The sequence below is a fragment of the Staurois parvus genome, unplaced genomic scaffold, assembly GCF_062004578.1.
Source record: "Staurois parvus isolate SC_StPar_1 unplaced genomic scaffold, SC_StPar_1.0 ptg000390l, whole genome shotgun sequence".
NCBI lineage: Eukaryota > Metazoa > Chordata > Amphibia > Anura > Ranidae > Staurois > Staurois parvus.
Window position 1 is genome coordinate 12,735,880 of NW_028318186.1, and position 21,423 is coordinate 12,757,302.

General features: G+C 41.5%; 1 protein-coding gene and 1 pseudogene across 2 annotated transcripts in view; both read right to left on the reverse strand.

Moving 5' to 3' along the window:
• The window catches only part of LOC149455704 (cytochrome P450 2A4-like), a 62,900-nt gene that overhangs the window by 41,062 nt on the left and 415 nt on the right, over nt 1-21,423 (reverse strand). Inside the window, exons 1-3 of one of the 2 annotated variants that reach the window (XM_089686102.1) lie at nt 13,307-13,635; nt 7,148-7,317; nt 5,022-5,184 (exon numbers count right to left, since the gene is read on the reverse strand). In XM_089686102.1, coding sequence (XP_089542228.1) covers nt 5,022-5,184; nt 7,148-7,315 — 331 coding nt within the window. In that variant the 5' untranslated portion in view covers nt 7,316-7,317; nt 13,307-13,635. Of the gene's footprint in view, nt 1-5,021; nt 5,185-7,147; nt 7,318-13,306; nt 13,636-21,423 lie in introns of those variants that run through there. The other variant, XM_089686103.1, reaches the window with a different exon arrangement.
• LOC149455705 (uncharacterized) lies at nt 16,204-21,391 on the reverse strand (annotated as a pseudogene).

Sequence of the window (21,423 nt, forward strand, 5' to 3'; positions counted from 1 at the left end):
CTCTGCATGAATTTTTGCTGTTTGAGCACTATTTGGAGGATTTATGAACTTTATTTAATTTTAAGTAGAATATATTTTTTAAATGCTGCATCTGAGTTAACTTGGTCACATTTTTTCACTGGTCACTTGAAGTGTGGTTTATTTATTCATGAGAGGTTGATTTATATACAATGATACACGTATTGATTGGTTAATAAGGCACAGGTTCTGAAAACTCTTATCAGGACCTCAGGTCACAAAGGAGTTAAACACTCTTATTGGAGCACATTGTAGCACTGTATTTATATAATTTTTATATATAATTTTGTATCACTATTTTGAGTTTTATATGTTGATTATATGATATGAGGTTGGTTTAATTTAGCTCTGCACTATTAATAATTACGTTTATTGCACTGATTGAGGTTTCAGTATTGAGTGTGAGCTGCTTTATATTATAGGTACCCGAGGTCAGGTGGGAAACAGTGGAAAATGAAATAGGAACATGTTAGAGTTGGGAATGATTAAAGAATCTCAAACTGATTGGTCAAGTCCCATAGTGTTGGTCCCAAAGCCAGATGGAACAATCAGATTTTGTAATGATTTCAGAAAATTGAACAGTGTGTCTAAGTTTGATGCTTAGCTGATGCATAGGGTGGATGAGCTCATTGACAGGTTGGGAATGGCCTGATACATAACTACCTTAGATCTGACTAAAGGCTATTGGCAGATGCCCCTAATGGAATCTTCAAAAGAAAAGACAGCATTCTCTACCCCCGAGGGGTCCTTCCATTATAAGTGGATGCTGTTTGGTTTGCATGATGCTCCCGCCTCTTTCCAGAGAATAATGGACAGAACGTTAAGACCACATCGCCACTACGCAGCTGCCTATATGGACGATTTTGTAATCCACAGTCCAGACTGGGAGTCTCATTTGTCCCGATTGCAATCCGTAGTAAATTCGCTTAGGAAAGCAGGTCTTACCGTCAACCCCAAAAAGTTGCCATAGGCTTGGAGGAGGCCAAATATCTTTGCTACATTATTGGCTAAGGACTAATTAGGCCTCAGATCAATAAAATTGAAGCGATTCAAAAGTGGCCCAAACCTATAAATAAAAATCAAGTCCGGGCATTTCTTGTGATCACATGCTTCTATAGGCGTTTTATATCCAATTTTGCCACCATTGCAGCCCCACTGACAGATCTGACAAAAGGTAGGGGTCGGTTATGATTGAGTGGCATCCTGAGGCAGAGACAGCATTTCAAATGTTGAAACAAGCTCTCTGTGCCCAACCTGTGCTCGTGACCCCAAATCTCACAAAATACTTTGTGGTACAGACAGATGCCTCTGATGTGGGACTTGGTACTATACTGTCCCAAATCAGAGATAGGGAGGAGCACCCTGTGGTCTTCCTGAACAGAAATCTTAATAAAAACAAGAAAAATTATGCAATTGTTGAGAAGGAATTCCAGTTGGTTACTGATCATGCCCCTCTCAAGTTGATGTGCGATAACAAGGAGAAAAATAGTCGAGTGACAAGGTAGATTCTTTAAATTCACTAGCATTTAAATTCACAGTGGAGCAGAGAGCAGGGAAACTTCAGGATAATATAGATGCCCTTTCCAGTGTCCATTGCTTGGTTGGGACAGTTGCTCAGTCACAGTGGCTTGAGCGGGGGGGGATATGTGACATTATGAAAGGCGAGGTGATTGATGGACACTATGTGTCACCTTGCATGCGTTCATATCTGGGAGAATAAGGTGGAGTCTAGTCCAGGTTTTCCAGGCCACTTTGGCAGAGTTGGTTTCGGACAGGATTTTGTGGTCCACTGATGACCGCCAGCAGGTGGTATAAATCAAGCAGAACTGGAGCAAGAATTTGCTCTTAGCCTAGGACTCAGGGCGGTGGATGAAAGAGTTTGCTTTATACAAGGAAAAGGTTTGTAGACCTTTTTGTTTTGTTGGTGACAGGCAGAAGCCCTTCACCTGTGAGATAGGAATCTCCTCTGTTTAGTTAGTGCCTGGATGGCGACGGTTTATTCTCTGTTTTGTTTAGGATACATGCAACCTTTTAAATAAAACTGGCTACAAGTCAGATTTTTAAGAAAGATCTGCCGTCTGGACAACTTTTTCAAAGGGAAGGTGATCCCCCACCTGAGCTAACACCCAATATATATATATATATATATATATATATATATATATATACACACATACACATGTTTGTATAAATACACACACACATACTCACACACACACAAGCTCAAAAAAAGGAACACTTTGAAAACACATCAGATCTCAATAGGGAAAAATATCATGCTGGATATCTATACTGATATGGACTGGGTAATATGTTAGGAATGTAAGGATGCCCCATTATTTGATGAAAATTATCAACCTACAGAGGACTGAATTCAAAAACACCCCAAAAAATCAAAGTGAAAAAATGATGCAGCAGGCTAGTCTATTTTGCTGAAATTTCATTGCAGCAACTCAAAATGTTACTCATTAGGTAGTATGGCCCCCACGTGCTTGTATATGCTAATATTGAGACGACAGATGGTGTCCTGGGGTATTTACTCCCAGATTTGGACTAGGGCATCACTGAGCTCCTGGACAGTCTGAGGTGCAACCTGGCAGCGTCGGATGGACCGAAACATAATATCCCACCAATGTTCTGTTGGATTTACGTCAGGAAAGCGTGAGGGCCATTCAATGGTATCAATTCCTTTGTCCTCCAGGAACTGCCTACATACTCGCATCACATGAGTCAAGGCATTGTCGTTCACCAGGAGGAGCCCAGGACCCACTGCACCAGCGTAGGGTCTGACAATGGATTCAAGGATTTCATCCTGATGTCTAATGACAGTCGGTGCCGTTGCCTAGCCTATAGAAGTCTGTGCGTTCCTCCATGGATATGTTTCCCCAAACCCTCACTGACCCACCACCAAAAACGGTCATGCTGAATGAGGTTATAGGCAGCATAACATTCTCCATGGCTTCTCCAGACCCTTTCATGTCTGTCACATATGCTCAGGGTGAACTTGCTCTCATCTGTGAAAAGCTCAGGGCGTCAGTGGTGGACCTGCCAATTCTGGAGTTCAATGGCCAATGCCAAACGAGCTCTATGGTGCTGGGCAGTGAGCACAGGACCCACTGTAGGATGTCAGGCCCTCAGGCCACCCTCATGAAGTCTGTTTCTGATTGTTTGGTCAGAGACATTCACATCAGTGGCCTGCTGGAAGTCATCTTGCAGGGCTCTGGCAGTGCTCATCCTGTTCCTTTTTGCACAAAGGAGCAGATATCGGTCCTGCTGATGGGTTAAGGACCTTTTACGACCCTGTCAAGCTCTCCTAGAGTAACTGCCTGTCTTCTGGAATCTCCTCCATGCTCTTAAGACTGTGCTGGGAGACACAGCAAACCTTCTGGAAATGGCACGTATTGTAGGGTCCAGGTATCTCTCCATGCTACCAGTAGTGACACTGACCATAGCCAAATGCAAAACTAGTGAAAAACAGTCAGAAAAAATGAGTAGGGAAAAAAATGTCAGTGGCCTTTACTTGCAAAACTATTCGCGTTTTGGGGGTCGTCTCATTGTTGCCCATCTAGTGCACCTGTTATTAATTTAATTACCACCAAAGCAGCTGAAACTGATTAACAACCCTCTCTGTTACTTAACTGACCAAATCAATATCCCAGGAGTTTCATTGACTTGATGCTATACTCTAATAATAAAATGTTCCTTTAATTTTATTGAGCAGTGTATATATACATACACATACACTATATTGCTAAAAGTATTGGGACATCCCTCCAAATCATCGGATTCAGGTGTATAAAATCAAGCACCTAGGCATGTAGACTGCTTCTACAAACATTTTTGATAGAATGGGTGCTCTCAGGAGCTTAGTTAATTCAAGTTTGGTACCGTGATAGGTTGGTACCTGTACAATAAGTCCATCCGTGACATTTCCTTGCTACTAAATTTTCCACGGTCAACTGTTAGTGGTATTATAAGAAAGTGGAAGCAACTGGGAACAACAGCAACTCGGCCACCAAATGGTAGGCCATGCAAAATGACAGTGCGGCATCTGTTCATGCTAAAGTGCACAGTGCGCAGAAGTCGCCAATTGTCTGCAGAGTCAATAGTTAAAGACCTCCCAATTTCGTGTGGCCTTCAGATTAGCACAACAGTGCGTAGAGAGCTTCATGGAATGGGTTTCCATGGCCGAGCAGCTGCATCCAAGCCTTACATCACTAAGTACAATGCAAAGCGTTGAATGCAGTGTTGTAAAGCATGCCGCTACTGGACTCTAGAGCAGTGGAGACGTGTTCTCTGGAGTGACAAATCACGCTTCTCTACCTGGAAATCCGATGGACGTGTCTGAGTTTGGCAGTTGCCAGGAAACCGGTACTTGCCTGACTGCATTGTGCCAAGTGTAAAGTTTGGTGGAGAAGGATTATGGTGTGGGTTTTTTTTTTTCAGGGGTTGGGCTTGCCCCTTAGCTCCAGTGAAGGGAACTCTTAAGGCGTCAGCATACCAAGACATTTTGGACATTTTCATGCTCCCAGCTTTGTGGGAACAGTTTGGGGATGGCCCCTTCCTGTTCCAACATGACTGCACACCAATGCACAAAACAAGGTCCATAAAGACATAGATGAGCGAGTTTGAGGCAGAGGAACTTGACTGGCCTGCACAGAGTCGTGACCTCAACCTGATAGAACCCCTTTGGGATGAATTAGAATGAGCCTTAGACTGTGAGCCAGGCCTTCTCATCCGATATCAGTGCCTGACCTCTCAAATACGCTTCTGTAAGAATGGTCAAACATTCCCATAGACATACTCCTAAACGTTGTGGACAGCCTTCCCAGAAGAGTTGAAGTTGTTATTGCTGCAAAGGGTGAGCTAACACAATATTGAACTCTACGGACTACGACTAGGATGCCATTAAAGTTCATGTGCGTGTAAAGGCAGGAGTCCCAATACTTTTGGCAATATAGTGTATATACACACACAGTATATATACTTTTTGTTTTCCTTACCGTAACCTTGTGTGAGTCTTCTTGTTACTGGTAAATTTCCACGAGCACCAAATTGATGAGAATAATTAATCAGGGCCTCTTTAATAACTGCATATCCACAAAGCACAACCACTGGTCTAGAACCCAACCAGACAGTGAAGATGGGTCCATACTGCTTAGTCAGCTGTAAAATAGAACACATTTAAAATAATTATAAATAATTTTTTTTTGGCTTTTTAATGCTTTTTTGCATCTCAGTGCTGCTGATCTCCTCCAATCTCTTTTATTAATTCCCTGCCTACATGTTCTTTCTCCTCTGAACTTCTGATACACGTCAGTCCTGTGAACTGGCTTCCTAGTAGCATGTTCTCCAACTGTCCAGGATCGTACCACTATATGAGCAGAATCCCACTGTTTCTTGGCTCAAATACATGTCCTACCATAGAAAGAATAGATGGTTTTTGGGGAAAGATTTCTGCTATGAAAGTGAATATGCAGCCACTGAATAGGCTGTTCCTTTGCCTACAGCTTGTCTCAAACTGCCTATTTACTTCTATGGTGGCAGATGTCTTGTGTGACCACTGGGCCTTTTTTTTTTACCACCGATTAAAGAAACCAGAACATTATTTCATCCACTGACCATCAACAATTCCTGACCATTGCATTATATTTGGTATGTTTTATCTTAAATAGAATTGACCCTGTTCCCTATTGCATGTTTTGTGTTGTATATTTTTCTGGCCTAATCCCTGCACTTTATAGTCTTTGTTGTACATTATGTAGACCTGACCCTTTGTACTCTGCATTCTATACTGTAAGCTACGTGGACCTGACCCCGTGCTCTATGTCCTAACCGTTTCCTGTAGTATGTCTATATGACCACTCTATGACCATCTCCTACAGTATGTATGCAGTCTATGATCATCTTCTCTAATATGAGTATAAAAAGAAATAGTAGGAATTCAATAACAATATATTACACTGCTCACAAAAATTAAAGGAACACTTTGAAAACACATCAGACATCAGTGGGGAAAAAATCTCCTGCTGGATATCTATACTGATATGGACTGGGTAATGTGTTAGAAAGGTAAGGATGCCCCATCGTTTGATGAAAATGAAAATTATCAACCTACAGAGGACTGAATTCAAAGACACCCTGAAAATCAAAGTGAAAAAATTATGCAGCAGGCTAGTCCATTTTGCTGAAATTTCATTGCAGCAACTCAAAATGGTACTCAGCAGTTTGTATGGGCCCCATGTGCTTGTATGCATGCCTGACAACACCGGGGCATGCTATTAATGAGATGACAGATGATGTCCTGGGGTATTTCCACCCAGATCTGGACCAGGGCATGGGATATAAAGAAAACAAACAGCGGGTGCACCGGCCTAGTGCATTACCATAAAAAACATTTATTGAAATAATAAAAATAGGTATCGTACTCCCAAATGACATCAATGTCAAAGGCACATCATAAAGAACAGCACTGTCCAATCCACACTACATGTCCATCCACAATGGGAACCCTGGACTTCCAACAGGCTAATGCGTTTCAAGGACTTGCCTCTTCCTCAGAGCATCACTGAATTCCTGAACAATCTGAGTTTGACTTTCTGTGCAACCACTGTAGGGTCCAGGTATCGCCTCATGCTACCAGTAGTGACACTGACCATAGCCAAATGCAAAACTAGTGAAAAACAGTAAAAAAATAATGAGTAGGGAAAAATGTCAGTGGCCTGCACCTGTAAAACCATTCCTGTTTTGGGGGTTGTCTTATTGTTGCCCATCTAGTGCACCTGATGTTAAGTTCATTAACACCAAAGCAACTGAAACTGATTAACAACCCCTTCTGCTATTTAACTGACTAGATCAATATCCCAGGAGTTTAACTGACTTGGTGCTATACTCTGATTAAAAAGTGTTCCTTTAATATTTTTGAGCAGTGTATAATAATTTCTATATAATGCAAATTGCATTAGCAGATGTGAGCTCAGCAGTCTACTAAGGAAAGTGTTAATGGAAACACATTTAGCAATATCAACTAAGGAGTGTCCACCTATCTAATCCCATTTAATAAATTATAAACCCCCTACACTCAGGTATATGGGTACTTAGCTCTTCTACACTTGTGTTTAGGACTCACCTTGGGATAAAACTGGTGCAATGCAAAGCTCACTTGAAGCAGATTACCAACAAATGGCAATGGGATCGGTCCTGGAGGAAGTCGAAACCGTGTCTTCTGTACTCTCCATACAGTGATAATGAAGTAGAAGAGCAGCAATGAGTAAATAGACAGAGTGAGGATATCCATATCTGACAACCAAACAGAATAACAGCAATATTATATACCGTATCTCTGTCATTTATTAACGTGTTGAAGAAAAGGATTCTGTTATTGTGTAACCCAATGTTTTCCAAAGCTCAATTACCTCAAGTAGTTCAGGATCCCTAGAACGGAGGGAGAGGCAGGTTAGCTAGAGAGACAATTCCTGACAAATTTGGAAGAGTCCTAAGCTTTTTTCTTTTAGGATTGAACGTTAGAGTTGTTACTTTCACATAGCAAAAGGTAAAAAGGTAAAATATTACACACATATTACAATATTGCAGGAATTATTCATTATGGTTGTACTAATGTTGTGACATTCACAATGTAATTTTTAAAATAAAAGTACCAGAGTGTTAAGCACATGGTACAGACACCTTCATTTAAGTCTTCTTCCTTTCCACCCAGACCCCCAAGTACATTCTCATTCTCCAAGTCTCATTTTCCATCTCTATATGATTTACACTGTCCACAGTAGTACTACAAATATGCTGTGCATTTCTACTTACAAATAATTGCAAAGTTTCTTGCCACCAGTAAATTTTCTTATAAGCTTCCTCCACACAGAGCCACTGGGTGCCACAGAGGGTTCCTTTGCCTGGTCTTCTTGAGTGTACGTATCAGCAGTGAGTCTTTATTAGCAGACAGTAAATGCAAACCCCACAAACTGCACCCAGGTTTGGTTAAGCGTACCTCGCTTAGGACCACTTAGAAGAGGTGGGCCCAGGCACGGTTCACTTGTGGTCTGTTACAGTTTACTTCAGTGTGAGTGCAAACTGTACCGGAACATAAACCTCTCCATAGATGATAATGTACTGAAGCACAGATCACTGGTCTAGTTACCAGAGAAATATGTCTGGGAACACCTGTAAGCAGTGTCGGACGAGGTCCACCAGTGCCGAGGGCGAAGATGGGAAACTGCAACACCTCCCTTTACCCCCCCCATTGAATGGAGAAAGATACAGGCCAAAATGTTTGTGGTATTAAATAAAATAGTACCAGCCACAAGTTTAAAATAGCTACACAAATATGTGGTAAAGGAAAAAATTACCCTAGGTTGGTGGTATCACTGAAAGGAAAAAATGTCCCTGCATCAGCATTGTCACTGAAATGAAAAAATGCCCTTGAGTTGGTGATGAGAATGGGATGGAAAAATGTGACTGGTGTCACTAAAAGGAAAAAAAATGTCCATATCAGTGGTGTCACTGGCAGGAAACACGCCCCTGCATTGGTGGCATCACTGGAAGGGAAAATGTCCCTCAGGTGGTGGTGTGAGTCAGTGGTATGATTGAAAGGAAAAAAATGTCTCTGTATTGGTGCCATCCTGTAAAGTAAAAGCGTCCCTGTGTCATTGGTGTCACTGAAAGGAAAAAAATTGTCCCTACATTGGTGGTGTCACTGGAAGAAACACCATTGCAAAGCTCTTCCCCCACGCCCATAACAGAGCTCCTCCCTTGACTCTGCCCCCCCTTCTCACTACAATTATCACTCCCTATCCTCCCCTGCACAGACCTTCCTCTTCCTCCCTCCTTCCCCAGTACACAGAGCCACCCCTTCTCCCACCCCCTCAGTACAGAAATCCCCCTCCTCCCAGACCCCCAGCATAGAGCTCCTCCTTTCTCCTCCCTTTCACAGTATACAAAGCTCCCCCCCCCCACCTCTATCACAGAGGTACCCCATTCCTTTCACCTTCCCCAGTACACAAAGCTCCCCCTTCTCATGGACAACCTTTTCCCCTCAGTCTTTCAGAGCACTCTATGTCTAGACTTCTAGCAGTGCTCCTGAAGGAGGCACTGTCACTTGAGGCATGCTGTCATTTGTAAACACAGAATCGGCACAGGAAACTGCTTCTGTGTGACAGCGGACAGTGGAGAGCATGCCAATACCACGCTTTGGATGAAGAAAAAAGCCCACTGACAGGAGTACTGTAGTCACTACTGTCAGTAAGAGGCAGGGAGAAGGGAGCTGCTGGAGGCCCCAGCACATGTCCACGCACATATGGCTGGCACCTGCCGTTGTCCCCCCACCACACTGCCCTTGTCCTGGCAGTGCTTGTAGGTGTTCCCAGGAACTGTACAGTGTGTACAGTGAATGAAAACCAGTGGGGTTGTGGAAAGGAGCGATAATTGAACTCGGGTGTAGTTCAATTTAACTGGCCCCAGCATGAGTGCACCTAAGTGTCCTGTTTTACCACACAAGTCAAACAGTTTTCTTTGCAGGCAGTTTCGGATGGTCTGGGGAATCCATCAATGGTGTTATAGATACTCTTTAGAATTCAGTTGAAGTGCAGTGCCAAAAGTGTCGGTGCTTGCACCCAATTCATGCCCCATTCTGAGACAGGTACATGAATCTTTTGGTGCTTGCCCTAAGGATGGAATGTACAGTACATTCTAGATATACAAATGTCAAAGCATTCGCTCTGGGACTATAAATAAAGCACATCAGCCATAAAAGGTACTATATGTTAAATTTACATAATTATAAATTTATTGGTAACATAATTAGAAATTCCAACATGATAAAATCCAGTTTACCATATAGTACCTTTATATGTGATGTACTTCATCTAAAGTGCCAGGGCAAATGCTTTGACATTTTTATATATAGTTTTAGGGATGAAGGCGCACAACGTTTTGGTGCCCCAGATCACATTTTAATTGATTAAATATACTGTATATTATTGGGTGGAAGACAGCATGTAAGCTCACTGTGTGGTCTCTAGCACCATATATGTTTTGGTACTAGGATTTGACTACTTAATATGATGGATGATTTGATGTGATGGAAGTCTGTTTTTTATGTTGTCTTTATGTGTGATGCACCTGGTCTTGGATAGCTGTTTTGTTTTTTTGTCTACTCCTGGTAGCTACAATGCATATAGGGCTTAATAGCTGCTTCTGACAGGTGTTGATGGAGGACAGTGTGGACCCTGTGCATGTTGGTGCCATGTTTCGGGCCCAAAATGTGATCTCAGTGTGCACAGAGTTTGTGCGCCATGGTGTGGGATGTCTGCCACTGTGTGTGGAGATTGCTCTTGGAGCCATTTTGCTTCCTCCATACAGTACCCCTACTCCATTACTAAACTTTTTGCATGGTGTTGCAAGAGAGACCTGTCTTGGGATTTTTGCTATATATGGAAGTGACAGACTCGGGATATATTCTTTTAACTCTTTGTGATCATGAACTACACTTTGTTCTGGAGCCTCAGTATGTATTATTACTGTGGTGCTTTTTTCTATATGTGATTCTCACTTTTTTACATGTTTTTTTTGTTTTCAGACCGCACACACACACACACACGCACATGCACACTACCAGTGTTGGCAGCTTCTTATTTTTATGCTACAAGTATTGTTTTTCCTTTTAGATATTTTTGGTACTCATTATGGGCGTCATTATGGACTATGATGCACTCCTGGGTGCTCCTACCTGTCCTCCCTTTGTGCCTTTTGCCCCTGATGGTCATATGCCCACAGTTCCTGGGACAGACGTTCCTGATGACCTTCCCTTTTAGCTGCTACCATATTAATTTGGAGCTAATTTGTAAGTAGCAGCGCCATGTGGTGACCCCAAAGAAGAACTTAGCTGATTATGCCATACTACCAGTGTGTGCAAAAATGTATATGCTGATATTTATTTCCTAGATATATACTTTGTGTCCACTGCTGAAGAAGTGAACAGAGACTCACAAAACGCTTTGGCTTTTTAATGAAACTTACCAACTATATATTTATAGGAGGAATATATTAATTGTTATATGTTTATTGCTTATCTATTTGAAATGTACAATAATGTCACCATGATTGTGAAGGAATTTATGGCTCCATTTTATATATACTACAAATTAGCGCAATATATCTTCTAACTGGATTTTATCATGATGGAATTTCTAATTATGTTACCAATAAATCTATAATCATGTGTATTTACCATATAGTACCTTTATGCGTGATGGCCCACTGCGCATGCACGAGAGGCGCTGCACTTTGTGAATGGTCCTGTAGTCTTCTGGGACCTGTCATGTGTCCCGGAAGACTACAGGAAGAGAGGGGGGAGGAGAACTCCGCGGAAGTGAGAGCGGGTACCCGCCCACGCTCCTCAAAGATCTACAGTCTCTGGTCATCTCCTGTACTATGTCCGCAGTCTCTGGTCATCTCCTGTACTATGTCCGCAGTCTCTGGTCATCTCCTGTACTGTGTCCGCAGTCTCTGGTCATCTCCTGTACTATGTCCGCAGTCTCTGGCCATTTCCTGTACTATGTCCGCAGTCTCTGGCCATCTCCTGTACTGTGTCTGCAGTCTCTGGTCATCTCCTGTACTATGTCCGCAGTCTCTGGTCATCTCCTGTACTATGTCCGCAGTCTCTGGTCATCTCCTGCACTGTGTCCACAGTCTCTGGTCATCTCCTGTAGTATGTCCGCAGTCTCTGGTCATCTCCTGTACTATGTCCGCAGTCTCTGGTCATCTCCTGTACTATGTCCGCAGTCTCTGGCCATTTCCTGTACTATGTCCGCAGTCTCTGGTCATCTCCTGTACTGTGTCCGCAGTCTCTGATCATCTCCTGTACTATGCCCGCAGTCTCTGGTCATCTCCAGTACTATGTCTGCCGTCTCTGGCCATTTCCTGTACTATGTCTGCAGTCCATTGGTTCAGAATATTTTTTTCTTGTTTTCCTCCTCTAAAATCTAGGTGCGTCTTATGATCAGGTGTATCTTATGGAGTGAAAAGTACAGTAATTGTCTGCCCCTGCCACCCAAGGGCAATTTATCCAAAGCAGGGAGTAAGCAATTGTTATAATCACCCAATGCCAATAGGGGAACATCAGGGTGATTTGACATAAATTGAGCTAGTTGTTTAAAGACCTCTGGAGAGTAGGGCGGGGGGATATTTATCGTGGCCACAATATAGCGGAACCCATTCAAAGTACACAGCAGAAAAATATACCTGCTCTCCACATCAATACATTCCTGCACATTAACAAATTGAACAGAGTTAGAGATGAGGATACAACCACCTCTGGAAAATGTTGAATGGAAGGAATGATATTGTATGGAAAATATAGGGTGCCGACAGTGTCAGATTTCAAGTGGGTTTCCTGCAAGCATACTACAGACGGTTTTAAATGTTTAGGTACATGGAAAACAGCACCCCATTTAGTTCTATCCCCCAGGCCCCTTACATCCCAGGATAAAAACATCAATTCTTTATGGGAGACAGATATAATATATATGGAGAAAATAGGAAGGATAACACATTCGTAGACAGATATAGCGCACCCCCAAGGGGAGCAGAGAGCGGATAGGCAGTAGGAGGTTCGCAGATCACATGGGTCAAGGTGGCCAGGAAAATAGCCCGCAGGAAGTAGGAATGACAGACCCAGTAACATACACTCCACTATATATAGACATCTCAGGTGAACCATAAACAAAACAAGGGAGAAAACTGAAATGATCACCAACATGTAGGCCAACAGAGCCGTAATAATGGTATCTGAAAACACAATGTCTCGTGGACATGCACGCAGCAGGTAAATGTAGGGAGAGAGTAAGAGGGGAGGAACCCCAACTTAAGCTGGAAAAAAGTTAGAAACAAAAAGGGAGGAAATGTGAGAGCAATACCCCACTGCTCTGCTAAGCTGAGTTTAAGGCACTAAGGATCAACAGGGTCCCCGAGGTCAAGTTCCAGGAGAGTTCGCCAAGCGATGTTCAGCTCCATCCAACCACTGTAGGGCTGCATTAGGGCTCTCAAAGAAGTGAGAAGTGTCCTCCGCAATCACTAGAAGTTTAGTCGGATATGGCATGGTGTTTTCCCTGCTCAAAATTAAGTCTGCAACTCACTCACTATCATACTAGATAGGCAAAGACTAAGTCTTTTAGGTAAAATAAAAAAAGTATATTTATTGAAATTTAATATTCCCTATTACAGGTTATAGCTAATCATATATAGAATAAATCATAAAGAGTAAGCATCAATACATCACCAGATATTGTAGCATCACCCTTCGCCTTGATTGTGGGACTTCCAGCAATCGTCGAGGAGGAAACCAGGAGAAAATACCGCAAGACACGTCTGTCGCACCAAGATTAAGTCCCGTTTTCTCCTCAGAAATCCCCCCTTCTTATAAGACAAAATTGTTATTTCACGTGTGTATCTGCGCAGTAGATAAGTTCCAGCGTGTGAACACAGCATGGGTTCATGCTCAGTTGCTTGTTCTCATGGTGTGCCCTATCTCATAACAAGTCATAATTCCAGATAAAACCAGTTTCATTCCCTTCTGCACAAACAAATCTGAACTGTAATAACCAGTTATTCTGGTAACACCAAGTGTTCAGTTATAATCTATACATTCACTCTTATACAAAGTTGTCACACTCGTATCACAATCAGTCCTTAACCACTTGAGCTCCTGACGATTTACCCCCCTTAATGACCAGACCTTTTTTTGCTGTTTGGCACTGCACTAATTCAAATGATAATTGCGCAGTCATGCAATGCTGTACCCAAACAACATTTACGTACTTTTTTTCACACAAATAGAGCTTTCTTTTGATGGTATTTTATCATCTGTGCGCTTTTTATTTTTTGCGCTATAAAGAAAAAATCACACAAATTTTGAAAAAAAACAATATTTTCTACTTTCAGCTATAAAAAATATATCGTAAACTCAAAGTTAGTCATAAATTTAAGCCAAAATGTATTCTGCTACATGTTTTTGGTAAAAAAAATCCCAGTAAGTGTACATTGATTGCTTTGTGTGAAAGTTATAGCGTCTACAAACTATGGTATAGATACTTTAATTTATGCTTTTTTTTGCTATACAGCACTGCACTAATTCAAATGATAATTGCGCGGTCATGCAATGCTGTACCCAAACAAAATTTACGTCCTTTTTTTCACACAAATATAGCTTTCTTTTGGTGGTATTTTATCACCTGTGCGCTTTTTTTTTTGCGCTATAAACAAAAAAACACCAAAAGTTTGAAAAAAAAAACAATATTTTCTACTCTCAGCTATAAAAAATATTTCGTAAACTCAAAGTTAGTCATAAATTTAAGCCAAAATGTATTCTGCTACATGTTTTTGGTAAAAAAAATCCCGTGCATTAGCGGGCAAACTGGCACTATATGGGAGGGGCGCTAACACTATCGGAAGTCACCAGTGACACTAATACAGTGATCAGTAAAAATCTGTTCACTGTAATCAATGACACTGGTGATAGGGCAGTGAAGGGGTTAACTGGGAGTGGGGGGGTGGGGGGGGCGATCAAGGGGTTAAATGGGATTACTGGTGTACTGGCGGGAAAACTGGCGCTATCTGGGAGGGGCGCTAACACTATTGGAAGTCGCCAGCGACACTGATACAGTGATTAGTAAAAATCTGTTCACTGATCAATGACACTGGTGACAGGGCAGTGAAGGGGTTAACTCGGGGGGGGGGCGATCAAGGGGTTAGACGGGATTACTGGTGTATTAGCGGGAAGTCTGGCGCTATCTGGGAGGGGCGCTAACACTATCGGAAGTCGCCAGCGACACTGATACAGTGATCAGTAAAAATCGGTTCACTGATCAGTGACACTGGTGACAGGGCAGTGAAGGGCTTAACGGGGGGGGGGGGAATTAAGGGGTTAAACGGGATTACTGGTGTACTGGCGGGCAAACTGGCGCTATCTGGGAGGGGCGCTAACACTATCGGAAGTCGCCAGCGACACTGATATAGTGATCAGTAAAAATTGATTCACTGATCAGTGACACTTGTGACAGGGCAGTGAAGGGGTTAACTGGGGGGGCGATCAAGGGGTTAAATGGGATTACTGGTGTACTGGCGGGCAATCTGGCACTATCTGGGAGGGGCGCTAACACTATCGGAAGTCGCCAGCGACACTGATACAGTGATCAGTAAAAATCGCTTCACTGATCAGTGACACTGGTGACAGGGCAGTGAAGGGGTTAACTGGGGGGGGCGATCAGGGGGTTAAATGTGACCTAGGTGTGTTCTAACTGTAAATGTGTAGTGTTTTACTCACGTTTACTGTGTCTTCTTCTCTGTCTGGAACGGAATGTGTCCAGGCAGAGAAGAATGACATCATATCCTGTCCTGTGTAAATGTCAACACAGGACAGGATAGGACAGGGACCGATCATCTGATTTCAGCCAGACATCACTGGCTGAAATCTAATGATTAATCCCTCCGGGATTGAATGGTGTCACCCGCGGGTCAGCGGGAGCGCACATGTGCCCCCTGCCGGTGAAAACGTCGGGAGCGCGGAACCCGTTTTAAAACGTGGTTTTGCGCCCCAGTACCGCCCTGCACACGTATATACAGTGGCAGGGCAGCAAGCGGTTAATTAAACACTTAGGTTCCATATGTTACCATCAATATTCTTGGTTTTTTACAAAACAATTTATAGGCCATAAAAAAATTCCAAAGTGATAATAAAATTACCACAATAGAAATAACCAATACAGGGTGTATCAAAAAATTCAAGACTTGTGTTGCAGAAGGAGAATGTCCAGTAAATAAATCCCACCAATGGTGTGAAGTTGCATCAGCTATGCTAGAGCCCACCTTGACAAGGTTATCTCTAACAATAGTAGTCCCTATTATATACAATGCAATTGATTTGTTTAGCAATTTAATATATGTTTTTTAACTTCAGATGATTGGTTAATAATCTTTTCCAACTTTAATAGGCTAAAGTCCCAATTAGGCACTTCTCAACTAATATGTCTCCAATATGTTTGTACATCCACTTCAGTGTCCGCTTTAAAAATAAAAATGTCATTTTCCCAATGTACTATTGTCATATTACTTACACACTCTGAAAAGGGACTTGCATATTCAGTACGGCGGGCACGTTTGTGATCATACAGTTTGGGGTGCAATTTCAATCATATATTTATATGTCAAAAATAAAATTGTCCATTTACAAATATTTACAGTATTTTGCAATAAACAATGTTCATATAAAGCAGACTGCAACTTACATAGCTTTCCCTCTAAAGTATTATCACAGAAGGAAGGATCATGCGTTCTATTTTCACCATTCACATATGTGCCATAAAATTCCGGAGCCCAATAATGTAAATCTCTGGGAACTCCTAGAATCAAAGGCATTACCACAAATTTGCACATTACACTAGATTTGGTCACATTATACATATGGATTGTTCCCGAACAGAATGTGTCATTGCAAACCAATGAGATTCCAAATGTACTTTGGATCAATCGATTGATTAAACACGGTCCTCCATATTTGTTCATTTCCAGCCATCAGCATGACCTGAAAAACTCCTTTCTGTTATTGTTGATATATAGTTTGCAGTGAACATACTGTCCAATTTACAAAATTAGCAACATTTTAATCAAAACCATAATTGAATATATTAGAAGCAGCTTATAAATTGGCCATTATAGTATCTACACCGGCACTTATTCTGGCTGGCTGCCATATAGTGGGCATCCATCTAGCTTATAATGTTAAAGCATCATTTAATTTGCTACCAGCATTATGTAATCTATTGGCTAATGTTTCTATATCAAAACCATTCAAAGTCCCTGTTAATGTCCCATAACCTCCAAGCATGGTATCATACCATGCCCGTTTAGTACGTGCAAGCTTTGGACAGTTCATAGTCCGTGGAAAAACAATTTGAGCATGTATTATAGTCTTTTGGGCATGTTGCCCCACTTTTTCACATGTAGAAGGCAATCTTTTAATATGTCCAAGGTCAATATGAGTAGTGCTTGAATTTACAAAGAATACATACTGACCCCACTGTGATCTTCCTTGGATTTCACTGACATTGGTACAAATCATAATGATTGTCTCATTAAGAGCAAACTGAAAGACAGTACTTGGTTTAGTCTTAGCGGTACAGTTTCTTGTTACAGACCTCCTATTTGCAGCTGACAAATAAATGAAGCTTGCTTCCTGTTGGCAACAACTAACATTTACTCGAGCTGTTATATTCACTTTTCCACTGTCTTTATGTAATGCATACGTCGGACGGTATCTGCTTCTAGCCGGATCAGGAGCCCCAGCTCACATACTTCCATCGAAGGTAATATTCAAAATATTGCAAGTTTGATTGGCAGGACAAGAAAAAGAATCCTGTTGCCAGTTTTTGGTTGAGTTTTTCCATCTCAACCCCACTTTACTTTGATGAGTGTCAGTCACTTTAGTTCCTGGTGTCCAGGCTTCAACGGATAAAGTGGCTGACCACCCGATACCAAGGATTCCAAGGACGATGACATGTTTTAGCTTGATCTGTAATCAGAAACAAATTTCAGCTCTATTCTCTCAAATAAAATGTTTCCTGAGGAACATATTCCTATTTTTCTATTCCAGGTCTCATGATTAACAGGGTTTGGTCCTTGCCAACTGCTATTACTTCTGCAGGTTCCGGGGGACCAGATGCCCCCTGTACCCAAATTTTAGCCCCCACCTTAACCGTGTTAGTAGAGCCAAAACCTTGGTCTCCTCTAACCTTTAACTTTGTTTGAGCTTCGCCTTCTTTAATGTTAGCGATATACAAAGGAATCAAAAACAATTGAGCCACCCAGTCCTGGGCTGGCAAGATCATGGGCAATACCAATACCTCCATACCAATAATATATTCTTTTATAGGAACTATCAGTAAAGGGTATTTTCTTAAAGGTAAATTCCCAATGTTTAAGGTTACTTCAGTTTGTACACCTTCAGTCACCTTCCCCCTAACCCTAATATTTTTACTCGGGGTCCTTTGAATTTCTTTGGATTACCATAAATTAGAGTAGCCTCCACCCCCCGTGTCTACTAATGCTAGCACTATTTCTATATTACCCCCTTTCCAATGGATACTCACCTGTACATACAGTCTATCTTTTTTTTAAATCCATATGGGGGCTTGGCTGGCTACTCATGCCAAATTATCCTCTTGCGATCTTAACAGATCTTTGGGGGAGCTGAGGCTGTCTGAATTTTTTAAAGCTACCATGGTTGCTATTTCTTCCCAGGGATAGATTTTCTGAAATTTATCCCAATCAGGGAAATCTCCTACACCCGTTTTCCCCTTCTCCTGTTCCCTTTCCTGTTTCTTGTCTACATCCTTATGTTCTTTTAATCTTCTGCACTCTTCTTATCAGCCTTCCTTCCTGACAGCACTTTTTGCTTATATAATTTCCACAACACTTGTGTATCTTTCCCATCAATGTGTTCATTAGGAACTACGGCTTTAAGTAAAGACTGGAACATATCTTCCCAGGACAAGTGATTATCCACATTCCCCTTCTGAGGGGGAGGTGAGTTATTGCTCTCTCTCTTATCTCCAGAGGAGGAAGATTTAACCCAATAACAACATACACATCCGTTCCATTCTGATTAAACACTTCTCTCATTCTTATCAATATAGTTAAATCTGGGTTCTTTAAAGACATGTTACAAATACACATGCAAAGTTTAGCAACAACATAGAATACGAATGTTAGCAAAAAAAAAAACAAAATCAGCATATCTACTTTTTTTAAACCATCAAGCTTATAAACCATTTACCAAGTCTCTATGGTTCTCTATGATTTCATAGCAGTCTGGGGTCTCAACAGATATGTTATGTATTCATATACAACACTCATAGTCAGTAGTGAACTCACACAACTCGGTCAATGCTATACCCATTTGTTCTATTTTCATTTCATTCATGAGCACCCGTTTCCTATGTTTTAGTGCCGGCCTCAGTTTTAATTCTCCTACATAACTTAACACAAGAATCCTTGTCTAATGATGCATGAAAATCATAACACTTTATCCATTTACTAAGATATTTCACATTTTTTTCCTTGTCTTGCTTGGGGCAAGATCTCTCTGTGCCCCTTATTCCACTGTATCCCCAGGAATTTCATTACCTGAGACGGACCTTGTATTTTAGCCGGATGGATTTCCCAGCCTTTGGTCCTCCGGGGCAATCATCCCAATCATCCTTAGATAAAGAATCCCACACATCAGCATCCCACTTATCAGAATTCCAATCCACTGATGCTGAGGCTATTGTTTTAGGAACCTTACTCTTATTAACTCTTCCCTTCCTCTTTCTGTATTTATTTTGGGCAACTTTTACTGCAGCCTTCTCTGCAATATTCTGATAATGCTCTAGTTTATCTTTCAACAATTTTTGCCCACATTGCAAAAGAACAATTTTACCTTCTTGTCCTTCTTGTCTTCTGCTCTAGTTGATGGTAATCCTTCATTACCTGATGTAATTTCTTATGAATCTTCCTGTATGCAGTTAGCAAAATCCAACTGCGTCTGCCTAAAGCTACTGCATCACCTGCCTTGGCAGGGACCCCCTTGAGTACATTTACAACATCAAGGGGTTCGATACCTAAAGCTACTACATCACCTGCCTTGGCAGGAACCCCCTTGAGTACATTTACAACATCAAGGGGTTCTGCCTCTTTTAGTTTACTCTCCCATGATTCAGCCAAACCCTGTGTAACTAATTCTCTAGCAACAATATTATATGGAGCCTCGGTCTAGCTGGGTACCTCCACTTTTTCCTCACTTTTGTCTTTATTCTTCTTCCTAAACATTGTTAGTTCTCTTCAAATGGGGATGTTAGTTATATGTTTCAAAATTTTGGAAATGTGCCAAATGGGCGTGACTCTGGTCAGAGGTTCCCCTCCTTTACTAGTTGAACCTCCCAAAGTTCTTTCCCTCTCTTAACATCTATGTCAAAAATATACTAATTCAAAACTTTTGGCAAAGTGCCAACAGGTTCAAATAAAACATCTGAATGCACACTTTCAATTTCTGTTCTTAATTTTTCAATATCACGTTCCGCTGTCCTATAAGCATTTGAACCTTATTGGCAAAAAGTCAATTTTTGAGATTTTGCACAAAGACTCTTCTGCGCAAAAGAGGTCTCCGCTGAAAATCCCAAAACAAAATAATTTAAAACAACAAAATTTTCCCCAAATTATCCTTATTATTATGTTTTACCTGCTCAAAATTAAGTCTGTGACTCACTCACTATCATTCTAGATAGGCAAAGATTGTCTTTTTAGGTAAAATAAAAAAAGTATATTTATTGATATTTAATATTCCCTATTACAGGTTATAGCTAATCATATATAGAATAAATCATAAAGAGTAAGCATCAATACATCACCGGATATTGTAGCATCACCCTTCGCCTTGATTGGGGGACTTCCAGCAATCGGCGAGGAGGAAACTGGGAGAAAACACCGCAAGACACATCTGTCACACCAAGATTAAGTCCCGTTTTCTCCTCAGAAATCCCCCCTTCTTATAAGACAAAATTGTTATTTCACATGTGTATCTGCGCAGTAGATAAGTTCCAGCGTGTGAACACAGCATGGGTTCATGCTCAGTTGCTTGTTCTCATGGTGTGCCCTATCTCATAACAATAAGTAGTAATTTCAGATAAAACCAGTTTCATTCCCTTCTGCACAAACGAATCTGAACTGTAATAACCAGTTATTCCGGTAATAAGGAAACCAAGTGTTCAATTATAATCTTTACATTCACTCTTATACAAACTTGTCACACTCGTATCACACATGGCATACTGAAAGCCCAGGCATACTGACATCCAGAAATTTTGCACGTTGCTTTTGAACTTCTATGGAAAAATCTGGAAATAAGGATACTTGAACATTATAAACCAACAGGTTACCCTTGCTGCTGGCCTTAGAGAGAATAATATCTCTGTCCCAATAATTGAGGAGTCTAAACAGAAAAGGCTGAGGAGGAGCACCAACTGGTAGAGAACATGCTGGGACAGTGTGCACGCTTCACTGAAAACATGGGGGAGAGTGCATCACTGCCAAAGGTAGAGGTCAGCCAGGCTTCAATAAAGGCTACAGGATTTTTACCCTCAGCATGCTCTAGTATGCCCACTGCATGCACATTGTTGCGGCGTAACCGATTTTCCAAATCTTCTGATCAAGAGCCATTAGTAGAAGTGATCGATTGCACATATTGCACATCCCTGTGTCATAGTTGCCAATCATCTTCCAAAGTGCTCACTCTCCCCTCCAAGGCTGCAGTGTGATCCTGCAGTTTCTGCATATTTTGACACACCAGGGTCAATTCCACAATTA